General features: G+C 37.0%; 1 protein-coding gene and 1 pseudogene across 1 annotated transcript; one reads left to right on the plus strand and one right to left on the minus strand.

Annotated features, from left to right (window-relative positions):
- Positions 1-755: 755 nt before the first annotated feature.
- On the minus strand, positions 756-874 carry LOC111747303 (annotated as a pseudogene).
- Positions 875-5,042: 4,168 nt separating this feature from the next.
- ELK4 (ELK4, ETS transcription factor) lies at positions 5,043-10,194 on the plus strand. Its single transcript, XM_011372982.2, has 4 exons — positions 5,043-5,287; positions 6,385-7,254; positions 8,075-8,191; positions 9,894-10,194. The coding sequence occupies exons 1-4, from the start codon at positions 5,081-5,083 to the stop codon at positions 9,990-9,992; spliced, it is 1,293 nt and encodes a 430-aa protein (XP_011371284.1). The 5' UTR covers positions 5,043-5,080; the 3' UTR covers positions 9,993-10,194.
- The last annotated feature ends 2,326 nt before the right edge of the window (positions 10,195-12,520 follow it).

The raw sequence follows: 12,520 nt of genomic DNA on the forward strand, positions 1-12,520 counted from the left end.
TAATTCAGTGCTTACCAAAGCCAGTGAGGCTGCATGTGGCGCTTCTCCCGAACTTTGATCTCCTCTGCGGCACACGGACACCCGTGTTTCTTCCTCTCCCCAAGCTCGCTCTTCATCCGGTGTGAAGTTTCATTTTTCTACTTACCGCCAGCAAACTTCCTACCCTTTGACTTGCCCTTCACGTGCAGCTGCATCAGGGTCGGTAGCTTCATTATTAGGAAGATCGATTGCAGTCATCTTTTGGGGGCAGAATGTTAACTGGTCTTGGTAGGAAATAAGGGATATTTTTGATGGAAGTAGTCAAAATGTATGCACAAGATATGTGCATAGTTGACGATTTCCCAGGCTACCGTTCTTTGAAGTTTAGGGCATTATAAATACCCTGAGTTTTATTCCTCAGAGCAGTTCGCCCATCTCTTAGATGGGTGGGTCAGATCCGCCTTCCCCCTTTGCAGTCTCCGACCCACAACCCCACTGCGAGCAAAACTTGGTGCTTCAATATTTAGTATTGTCAGTGGTGTTTTCGTTAAAATGTAGTAAGATTCAATCCCCTGTCCCCCGCCCCCCCGCGCCCAGGAACTGTCTCCTCCTTGATTTTACTTAAACATTAAAACTTCATAAGTGGAATCCATTACATTTTTAGGGAAACATTGTCTTCAAGTTTTATTGTAACGTAGCAGTATACTTCTTTTAACATTCTCTTAGTGTAGGTTACTGTACAATTAGACACCTGGTTACTTTTTTTTTTTCCTTACCGCCTACAGCACCTGGTCTTCCTAGGTGGTCTCCCATCCAAGCACTAACCAGGCCCGACCCTGCTTAGCTTCTGAGATCAGACGAGATCAGGCACGTTCAGGGTTGCATGGTGGTAGACCACCTGGTTACTTTTTGATGATGATGATTTTTAATTCAAGACTAGTCTTGATACATTTCATAATTTGCTTTTGTTTTATTTAAGCAGCTCGCTGAATTTGGAGACATTTATTTTTTTTGGGTCTTAGCTACTGTTTCTGAAAAAAAGTTGGGCTATGGTCACCACAGCAACTGGACTATGTGTATTACAAACATATTTAGGTGGAAAAGTTTTCATTTAATAGAGACTTCCTTTTCCTAATAAGTTATTTCAACATGCTCCCTCTTTCAGTTTAGCACAGGGTTTAAAGTACTATTTTTGAAGTTTTAAGGTACAATCAATAGTTTTCACCATTTAACCCCTCAGTCGGATTCCTTCAACTGGATAGGCTATTTCCCTCCCTCATTATACTTAAAAAACGAAAACAACTTTTGAAACTGTAATTGTAGAAAACTCGAGATTTTCGTGAGAAGGAAAATAGTTTGATGGGTAGCTAGAATAAAAGTGTATTTTTTGACTTCACTTCGCCTTTGTAATTTTTACTATCTTGGAATATATTTCCTTTAGTTTTCTTTAGTGGCTCAGGAAATCATTGAATTTCATGTTAATAGCATGCTTTTAGGAACTAAAGATGTTCAACTTAACTATCTGGTGGTTCCCCAACTTTTCAAAGAATAACCTGACAACAAAATTAAATGAATAAAATATTCCTTTTAAAGTACCCTTTGAAGATGTTCATTTTATGTCTTTGTTAGCTTTTTGCAAAAGAAAGTTATTTTCCAGTACTTCAGTCCAAAACCACAATGCCCTTTTTCTTTGACTCTCAACAACCTTCTATTCCAGACACACTGTAAAGTACTAAAAGAAGCATCAGCATTTTCTACAACAGTTAGATTCTGCCCTAACGTGTCAAACAGCTCACCAGCATTTGATTCAGTACACACACTCTTCTAATAACCAGAGGGGAAGGTGCAGTTAAGCCCACAGCACCTTGAAGAACATCCCTTTCTGTCTTGGCGTATATAGCTTATAGCCATTATAGGGCTCAGGCTTTATCTACATGATAGTTATTAAGACTCTGAGATTTGGTTTTGGGAATTTTTACGAAAACAATTGGAATTATAGGCACCATATCTGTAGTAGTCTTGAAATTCTGGTTCTTTGCTGTTTTTCTCCCCTTCTCCCTCTCCTTCACCCTCTCCCTCCCCGCCTCTCTCACACACAGCCCAACCCCTATAAGCATTCTTGATACGAAGATTATGTCTGGAAATGTGGAGAGTGAGTGCTTTGTTTAAGCTAACATTTATTAGAGGGAAGTTTTAACAGGTTTAGACTAACAAATAATTGTTTAGGTGGGAAACATGTAGTTGAACAGCAACTTGGCATGAACCAGCATCACCAGAAGAAAGGCCTCTTTGGTAAACTCAGGGAAATGAGGGGACCTTCCATCCCCCAATACTAGATGGATTTAATATAATGTAAACCACTATTTTAACCTAGCTTAAGGGAGGCTATGAGAAACATTCTAGTAGATTTGGTTATTTAAGCATTAAAGTAGTACTTGATGTTTGTAGATTATTATCACTAATATGTAATACTTTTTTACAACCGGCTGGAGATGTGAATGCTTCTGTCCATCAAGGGAAGTGGTTTTTCTAATGAACAGAGTATGCAACTGTGATGGAAGAGTTTGCTGGATTGATGGCCTCAGCTTTTCCATTAATGCTAACTGGGAAGCATCTCCCCCTTTCTATTCTTTATTATTTTCCCATCTCTACTTTTGGACAACAGTATTTCTGTATAACCAGCTTCAAAGTGGTAACTGTGAAGATTATTGGAGGATATTTTGAGTATCTCAGGAAAGTTATAGAAACCCAAATATTTCCCAGTTCCTCATCTCACCCTTTTTAGAATCGGATATAGGTGACCTTTAAGGATCCATCCTCTGTGAGTTATACCTTATTAGAATTAAGCTTCTCAGGCCTAACTTTTGTAATGCTTATAGTGTTAGTTTGTTTTTAACGTCTTTATTGAGATAAAATTCATGTACCATAAATTTCACCTGTTTAAAATGTACAATTAAATGGTTTTAAGTATATGCACAGAGTTATGTAACCACTACCACATCTAAGTTTAGAATATTTCATCACTCTGTTAGCAGTCACTCCCATTTTTCTTATCTTCCATCCCCCATCCCTAAGCAACTACTAATTAAATGGAACCGTACAATATGTGGCTTTCCGTGTCTGGCTTCTTTCACCTAGCGTGTTTTCCAGGTTCATCCATGTTGTAGCATATATCCATACTTCATTCCTTTTTCTGGCTGAATAATATTCCACTTTACGGTTTTACCATGTTGTATTTATCTATTCTTCAATTGGACATTTGTGTTGTTTCTACTTTTTAGATATTATGAGTAATGCTGTTGTGAACATTCCTGTACAGATGTTTGTGTGGACATATATTTTCATTTCTCTTTGGTGTGTACCTAGGAGTAGAATTGCTGAGTCGTATGGTAACTCTCTATTTAGTATTTTGAGGAACTGTCAAAATTGTTTTCCGAAGTGGCTCTACCATTTTATACTCCCACCAGCAATGTATGAGGGTTTCACTTTCTCTCAGACCTCACCGACACTTGTTATGATCTGTCTTTTTGATTATAGGCATCCTAGTAGGTGTGAAGTGGTATCTGAGGTGGTTGTCATTTTCATTTCCCTAATAACTAATGATGTCGAGCATCTTTTCATGTGCTTATTGGCCATTTGTATATCTTTTAGGGAAATGTTTTTTCAAATCCTTTGCCTATTTTTTTTTTAATTGTAAGAGTTCTTTATATTTTTTTGATACAAGTCCTTTATGATTTGAAAATATTTTTTCTTATTCTAAGGATCGCCTTTTTACTTGATGTTAATTGTTTGCAGCGCAGAAGTTTTAAATTTTGATATAGCCCAATTTACTTGTTTTTGCAGTATTTTAATGGAATTGATTTAATTGTTTTCAAGTCCTGTTCTGATCCATTAAGATCTCATTCCTAGACTTAAAAAAGAAAAGGAAGGTTCTTTTTGTTTTTGTGTGGATATAGTTCAGTTATAGGCTTCTTAGTGCCTTTTGTATTTGGCCAGTTTCTGCCCTAAAGAATTCTTCCTGTTAAACGAAGTGTTTTGAAATTTTATGAGGAAAATAACTGTGAGAGCATTTCCTTGCTGCTCCATTACCTAATCCAGTGGTTATCAACTGGAACGATTTTGTCCCCAGGAAGAACATTTGGCAATGTCTGGAGACATTTTTGATTGTCACAGTTGAGCTGGAGGTGCTACTGGCATCTAGTAGGTAGAGGCCAGGGATGCTGTTAAACAAACTACAATGCACAGGACAGTCTCCAGGAACAAAGAATTATCTGGCCCAGAATGTCAATCATTGAGAAACTCCGACCTAAACAGGGATATACTAAAACTTGGGCTGTTGAAGGATTTTTCAGTTCATGTCTTGTTATCAAAGAAAGGTTGCTAATCAAATTAAAGGAGGATGTATGCAGATGGAATCCCTATGGACAGAAATGTGACAGAACTTGTAAATTAAATCGGAATGTTTGCCACATTTTAGTGCTGCTAATTTACATTTAAATTATATTTATGATAATAGAAATTATTTGATGGAGAAATACCAGCAGGGCAAAAGTAAATTGATTATACCATACCTCTCCCACTTACTCCCCGCCCCACCCCAGGCCACACTGAGGCACACACACATACATCTTGGCAAATAAACCAACTGGGTCGATATAGATAGATGCTGAAATGGTGGTCTCCTCAAGGAATATGACAGTGAGTTTGTAAGATATATTTAATAACAGTGATACTCTAGTGATTGGCAATCATCAAGGTGCTCCTATAATTTATGGACTAGCTGTATCTCCCAGCAGGACTTTTCTTAAGCAGTGCGGCATGCTTGAGAGTTTGGACTATGGATCTGATTGTCTGCATTTAAATTCCAGCTCCACCATTTACTTGTGTGACATCAGACAAATTACTTAACTCTTTTATGAGTCAGTTTTTTCATATATAAAATGAGGCTGCAATAATATCTGTCTTATAAGATCGTTGTGGGGATGAAATGAAGTAATAGATTTAGAGAGCTTAAAACAGTGCCTGATATAGAGCGTTCTCGAGGCGTTGACTGTTAATATTATTGTCTCTCTTATCCGTATGCCTCTTTCAGCTCATTGCTATGGACAGTGCTATTACCCTGTGGCAGTTCCTCCTCCAGCTCTTACAGGAGCCTCAGCACAAGCACATGATCTGCTGGACCTCTAACAATGGGGAGTTCAAGCTTTTGCAGGCAGAAGAGGTGGCTCGTCTCTGGGGAATTCGAAAGAACAAGCCTAATATGAACTACGACAAACTCAGCCGAGCACTCAGATACTATTATGTAAAGGTAACACACATCCACTTCAGAACAAGACGTGTTCCTTCTGGTAGGGTGTTAGCTGCAATGTCCTGGTTTATTTATTTAATTTTTAAATTGAGGTATAATTGAAATATAACATTAGTTTTAGGTATATATTTAGGCAATGATTCAGTATTTGTTTACATTGTGAAATTATCACTATCCTGGTTTATTTTAATCTAATTTTTTTTATAGCTTCAGCAGTTTAAGGTTAGGATGAAAAATGGAAATATTTCAGCTGTATTTCTGCAAACTCTTCTTCAGTACCCCATTCCCATTACACATATTTTATTCCAAATTGAAGTTGTCTTTAAAGAGAAAGTGAGTATAGGGTTGGAATAAAGAAAAGGAAATTTGAGATTCTTGGGGATAAATATTATGTAAATCATAATTTACTTGAAAAATTGTCGTATATACTTGTTTTTTTCACTTGACTTTTACATTTTAGTTTAATCCAAAGAACACACATTAATACCTTAAAGCATACCTATTAATACAGAGTTGATTTCTTAGTTAAAAAATTTTAATTTCTTGTTATTTCGAATATACGTGAGCACTGAGGTAAAATAAATGGCTCAAATGGATAGCATTGGAATGAGAAGTGGAGATCTTAATTTTTCTCACCGTTAAGTTGTTGATCTTATCACCTTTCCTGTGTGGAGACGTGAGGTGAGCAACAACTCCCCTCATGTTTCTGAAGGAAGTAGGAACCTTAGAAGTAACGTTCTAAATTCCTTTTTTGCTTACTTGGGATGTGTATGACTTGTACCTTTGAAATTATTTGAGATTGCAGATCAGCGATTTTTGACTTAACACAGATATCTGGTTGTGAGTGTTAAGCAATTAAAGTCTTTCAGCATCAATGTAACATATTAGTTCAGTTGTTAGTAAGACATGTAAATGATTTTAACTCATGCTCCATAATAGTAGGAACTGTGTTGGTATGGTTAGATAATTTAGATGATTTTGAAGCTTTTAAATAAATTGCTTGTCAAATAGAGAATGTCATTAGGTGAGCTTTTTCATGAGCTATGGGAGGTAATAGTATGAGAAAGTATAAGAATGCTTATTTTATTTATCTACAGAATATCATAAAAAAAGTGAATGGTCAGAAGTTTGTGTACAAGTTTGTCTCTTACCCAGAGATCTTGAACATGGACCCAATGACGGTGGGCAGGATTGAGGGAGACTGTGAAGCCCTAAGCTTCAGCGAAGTCAGCAGTGGCTCCAAGGATGTGGAGAATGGAGGGAAAGAGAAACCGCCTCAGCCTGGTGCCAAGACCTCTAGCCGCAACGACTACATACACTCTGGCTTATATTCTTCATTTACTCTCAACTCTTTGAACTCTTCCAATAGGAAGCTTTTCAAATCTATAAAGATTGAGAATCCAGCTGAGAAATTGGCAGAGAAAAAATCTCAGGAGCCAACACCTTCTGTCATTAAATTTGTAACAACACCTTCTAAAAAGCCGCTAGGTGAATCTGTTGGTGCCACCATTTCAACCGGCCCAAGTATTTCACCATCTTCGGAGGAAACTATCCAAGCATTGGAGACTTTGGCTTCCCCCAAACCGCCTGCTCTGGAAGCCCCAATCTCTGCCTCCAGTGTAGCTCCCGCTTTTACTGCCACACCTGTTCCGTCTGTGTCCCCTTCCTTGCAGGAGCCTCCTAGAACACCTTCACCACCGCTGAGTTCCAACCCAGACATCGACACAGACATCGATTCTGTGGCTTCTCAGCCAATGGAACTGCCGGAAAACTTGTCACTGGAGCCTAAAGACCAGGACTCAGCTTTGCCAGAAAAGGACAAAACAAATAATTCATCCAGATCCAAGAAACCCAAAGGGTTAGAGCTGGCACCCACCCTCGTGATCACAGGCAGTGACCCAAGCCCACTGGGAATATTGAGCCCCTCTCTCCCGACAGCTTCTCTTACGCCAGCACTTTTTTCACAGGTAACTCTTTCTTTCTTTTTCGTGCCACCATTGTTTGCATTTACTCGCCTTTTAAAACAGATCCAGAATTTATAACCTCAAGTTTCATTCTGCTACTTAGGTTCATCTTAGAAAGGTTTATATATGACCCCATGAAAGTAACCCATTTCCTCCTCAATTAGGATAGTCAAAAAAGGTTTGGGGTTGTGTTTAAAAAAGTCGTTGTTCTACAAGTAAATATGTATTTTGTTTTTTCTATTTTCTTCTAAAGAAAATAAGTATTCTCTTTTTTTTTTCTTGGTCTTATAAAACTGGTTGATATCTTGTTAAAAAAACAGTGCTAATCTCAAGTTAAGAAACAATTCATCCTGAGAACCTTAAGACAAAGGAATGGTTAATGTTGAGTAATAAGTTTCTGTAGTTACCATAGATTTCTTAACTTGCTTAAACATAACATCTAAATGGATAGATTACTTACAAATATTCTCATTAATAAGAAACAATATGTTTGTTGACTCAGTTATCCTTTATTTCTCCGTACCTGAATTCAGATTGATTTTTCTATTTGGGAAAGACCCTGCAAGAGACAGGTTAAAAAATATTTTGATCTTTATCTCTTTTTTTTCAGTGAAACATTTATTAAGATAGTTGAACAGCCTTTATCTTTCTTAAGTTGTAAAATAATTTCTGAGTTTTTCATCACGATAAAATTTCAGACTGGGAGAGCTTCGGAGTGGTGAATAGGACAATACTTGGGTTCAGGGTTGTGTATCATTACAAGGATCAAACGTAATCCTCATTCGTTAGCGATTTTTTTTTTTTTTTGCTTTGTGTATTGCAGACACCCATCTTACTGACTCCGAGCCCCTTGCTCTCCAGTATCCACTTCTGGAGCACTCTCAGCCCTGTTGCTCCCCTCAGTCCAGCCAGGCTGCAAGGTGCTAACACACTTTTCCAGGTAAATGGCCTAAAAGCCTATCTCTTATTAGGGGGGGATGGTAAATGAAGAAAGAGGCAAAAAGGCAGCATCCCACTCTTCAGTTAAATCATTATAAAACTTCTATTTAATGACTATTTAGTTTTTCGATTTTTTAAACAGTTTAAATATTTTATTTTTTCAAAATAATATTTCTTATTTTTCAATTATAGTTGAAATACAATATTATATTAGTTTCAGGTATATAGCATAGTGACTAGACATCTGTATAACTCATGAAGTGATCACCCCAATAAATCCAGCACCCATCTGACACTGTACATAGTAATTACAACATTATTGACTATATTCCCCATGCCGTCCTTTATTTATATCTCTCACTGTTTTTTAACTACCAATTTGTACTTCTTAATCCCTTCCCCCTTTTTCACTGACCCCCCCCAAGCCCCTCCCATCTGGTAATTGTTTTTGAATTTCTAAGTGATAATTTCCTAGCCAGCAAACAGCTCAGATAAATATTCACAGCCAAGTTTCCTTTTCATTGCTGACCATTACATACATTTGAGTTAGAGCAAGAATTGCTCAATACTGTAGTAGTTTCTGAGTCCACCCAATTTTTTTGTCATTTTAAACTCATTTTTTTAGGAATATATGCACATATGTATTCATATAAATACATATATACGTATATGTGTGTACATATATAGAGGGTATTTTTGCACACGTTTTCCACTTTCGAGGATTAAAAAAAGTAGAGAAAACTCTTGAGAATAGTACATCAAGTACTTCCATTTCCTCCTCACTCAGAATTGATACTTACAGACATTTAAAATGTATTTTAAAAAATGAATATTGTGTTATGTCTTAACCAAGATCTTAGGAAAAGTTTTACATCTTTTAACTAGTATTCTGCCTGAAACATCTAGACTTTATAACTTGTAGGCTTTCTTAAGGTTGCTTTATTCACTTATTTAGGATGACTCCCTGGAAGATTTTCTTATATTTTTTAAATTTAACTTTTCATTTGTTCTTTTGGAAATGAAATGGTAAGAGAAAAGAAAATTAAAAATTTTTCTACTTATGCATTTTTTTGTTGCAAAAAGTTTTAAATTATTGAATAGAGTGTTGAGAATCTTCCATATTTAATTTTTACATTTTTCTTTGCCTCTCACAAACCGATAATTGAGTTAACAGAGCGATCTGAGACCTGAAGCAAAGTTGTAGTGCTCAGGTTGCTTCAGCCTGGCATCTCCCTATAGAATTGGTCTCAAAACGCATGATGGGGGAGTAGTTTTCTGGGCTGAACACCATATAACTATTTGCACCAGTTATAAATTGAGTTAATACATGGGTCTCTCTTTCTGGACCTCTTTTTGACAGTCTGTGATTTGCTTTATAATTGACTAAAGTGCATGTTGTCATTTACTGAACTTTCTAAAACATTCTTTTGAAGTTAAATGTAATCCTCTGTACCTTAGGATATGAGGGAGGGTATAGATTTGTTCTTTGTATTCTATCAAGGTAGGCTGGAGAGTGTTAATATTTAACATTCTTTAAAGTTTTTTTATAAAATCATATTCTTTCATGATAAACAGTTACTGCCTTTGTCCTGTGAGCCACTGCAGGCAGCTGTCATGTTCTTCTGTGGGGAACATAGTAGGGACAGAAAGTGAACATCGGGATTGAGTAAAAGGATGATAACGTGTTTTATTTTCTTTCTTAGTTTCCTTCTGTTTTGAACAGTCATGGGCCATTCACTCTTTCTAGCCTGGATGGACCTTCCACCCCTGGCCCATTTTCCCCAGATCTGCAGAAAACATAACCTATGCACTGTGGAACGAGAGAGCCAAGGAATAAAGAAACAGAGATATACAACACGATTACATTTGAAGTGAGCGATTGATAGTTCCATGATGCTGATAATAGACTTTTGTGATTTTTGCCATTCCCCATTCAAATGCCTTTTTAAGATTCCCTTTGAATAAGATTCAAGTTGGACTGTGTATAAAAATGCCTTAATTGGAGTCCAAACTCCACTCCCATCTTTTTCCTTCTTTTTTTGAAAGTATTTCAAGCTTTGTGTTAAAGAAAATTTTGGTGGGGTTTAGCAGCTAACTGCTTTTTGCAAGAGCACTTAAGAACAAAGTTACTCCTTCTGCCTTATTGGGACCTTTTGGCCAGAAAAAATGACGCTTTGAGTATTTTATTTAAAGAAATATTAGTTAAATGAAATCGGCCATATCTTTAGGACTAAGTACTCACTGTTGAATAACTAAAAGGGAGCTGTGCGTAAGCAATGGAGGAAAAAGAATCGTTCCCAGTCACATATAAGAAGGTTGAGCAGTACTATTGGGGAGATTGTATTTTGCTGTGAACTCTAACATATGTAAGCAATTCTGCAAAAAGGTATCTTATTTACTTTTATTCAAGGTGGGTCTCTCAGCCATACATGTGATCTTGTCTGAACCTGTCAGTAGAGCCTAGGACAGTCTCTTTTTAAACGTGGGCTTTAAGACAGTGTTTGGACAAGCCAGGGAGAATATAGGAACTCCATATCTAGCACAGCAATGTCGGCTGCTCTCTGGAAGGTATGATTATACACCCATGGAATACAGTGTGGTGAATGATGGCTTTTAGGAGGATGAACCTGGGTTTTGGAATTTTGAGGCATCTTTGAGTAAAAGATTCAGTCAAATAACTTGAAACAACACGTGGGGCTTTTCCAAGTTAGAAAAAAACAGCATGAAGGACCCTTTGCTTTTCTGTTCATTTTCTACTATATATTTATCTTCTTTTAAATTTAAGGTTGTGAGAGGTCACGATGGTTTTGAAGATGTAATTAGGGAGGTGAAAAGCAAAGTGAAGCCTCCAAACCTAGGAGTTAAAAATGTGCTTATTTCTTTGAATTTTTCTATATACTTTGGGAGGAGCAGAGTTCATTTGGAAATGCTCATACATAGAGATTAGATTGTTCATATTAGTAGTGAAAAATTTAGGCCTTTTCTTCAGTATTTCCAAATTTATAAAATATTACCATATGGTAATCAATGCCAGGTGCAGACAGCTTTGTTGGTTCCCCAAACTGAATTGATACCAATATTGCAGTAGGATCTTTTGAAAAACTTGGCTTTAAAGTCCAGGATTAGAGTATATTAGAGTAAAGTCCAGGATTAGAGTATTAAAGTCCACCACCATGCCCATTAAACTAGTCTTTTAACCCAAGAAATATAATTGAATCCTATAACTGAATCACATGAACTAAGTGGAATGAGGGAGTAAAGACTTGAGGGTTCAAATGTCACTGATAAAAACCAGCATCTTCCAGATATATAACATTCACTTTAAATGTGTTTATATGCAATGTGGAGAAGCTCTAGTATAAGATACCTGTGCTAGTTTAGTAGTAGCTGAGGGAAATATTCAGGGAGCTGCCTTTGAACTTGTAGTGTTGGAGACCTGTTACTACTTCATCTGTGGTTCTCAGCTGAAGGATCTGTTCCTGAGACGTGCAATAGTAGTGTTGAAAACAGTGTTCAGTAGTGATGCGGAACAGACTTACTGGACTTTCTTCCCATGTCGAACCATTTAGTTTGCATGCCTGTTTGAAATTAGACCTCTCAACAGCACTTTGGAATAGTTTTATTAGGTTAATTAACATTTTATACATTAAATAAGTAAATGTCGATGGCTTGATTTAATTAGATTTAAACAATGTTTGGAAGTGCAAAAAATATTTTCTCTTTTGGAGGCAAAGCCATTGGTTGTTTTCCCAGATGATATCATTACTAATTAACTGTCTTAGCACAGGGGTGCGTGGAAAGCAAGGACATCATTAAAATTCAGTCAAAGCAACTTCATAGAAACAAGTTTCAGTGAATCCCGTGTCTATAAACCTATCCTGGAAGCTTCTGAGAGGTGTGGGCTTTAGGAGGGAGATGATGATCTGCTTTCTCTTTGAGATCAATTAATCTGAGAAAAGTGTGTGTGTCTGTGTCTGTCTGTCTCTCTGTGTGCGTCCTTGTGCTTTTTTAAATGAAAGTTTACAACCTTAGCCCAATTGTATGAGGCAGACCGTTCTATTTGTAAACTACCTCCTTCCTGGAAAAGTCTCAGCTTCATATTTTTTTTGAGTATCCATAGTTCTTAGCATCCAAAGGTGACATACCACTTGAGATCATTATTCACTGGAGAGACTTATATTTGGTAGTTGTAGCTGGTGTCTGTCACTAATTACTTTGCCAGGATGAATGCTGGTGGGCAAAAGTAGCCTAAGTTAAGAAAGGGGAGCAGGGCGAATGAGCTTTTGCGACATCTGAGATTATCTTAGCTTTCTATCTACTCTGGTCCATT

Source organism: Pteropus vampyrus, unplaced genomic scaffold, assembly GCF_000151845.1.
Source record: "Pteropus vampyrus isolate Shadow unplaced genomic scaffold, Pvam_2.0 Scaffold217, whole genome shotgun sequence".
Classification (NCBI taxonomy): Eukaryota; Metazoa; Chordata; class Mammalia; order Chiroptera; family Pteropodidae; genus Pteropus; species Pteropus vampyrus.

Bases quoted from the DNA above. Each gene is read 5' to 3' on its own strand.
- ELK4 (XM_011372982.2), top strand. From the start codon at position 5,081: ATGGACAGTGCTATTACCCTGTGGCAGTTCCTCCTCCAGCTCTTACAG. The intron at 5,288-6,384 runs GTAACACACATC...ATTTATCTACAG, and splicing joins TCAGATACTATTATGTAAAG to AATATCATAAAAAAAGTGAA. The intron at 8,192-9,893 runs GTAAATGGCCTA...TTTCTTTCTTAG, and splicing joins GTGCTAACACACTTTTCCAG to TTTCCTTCTGTTTTGAACAG.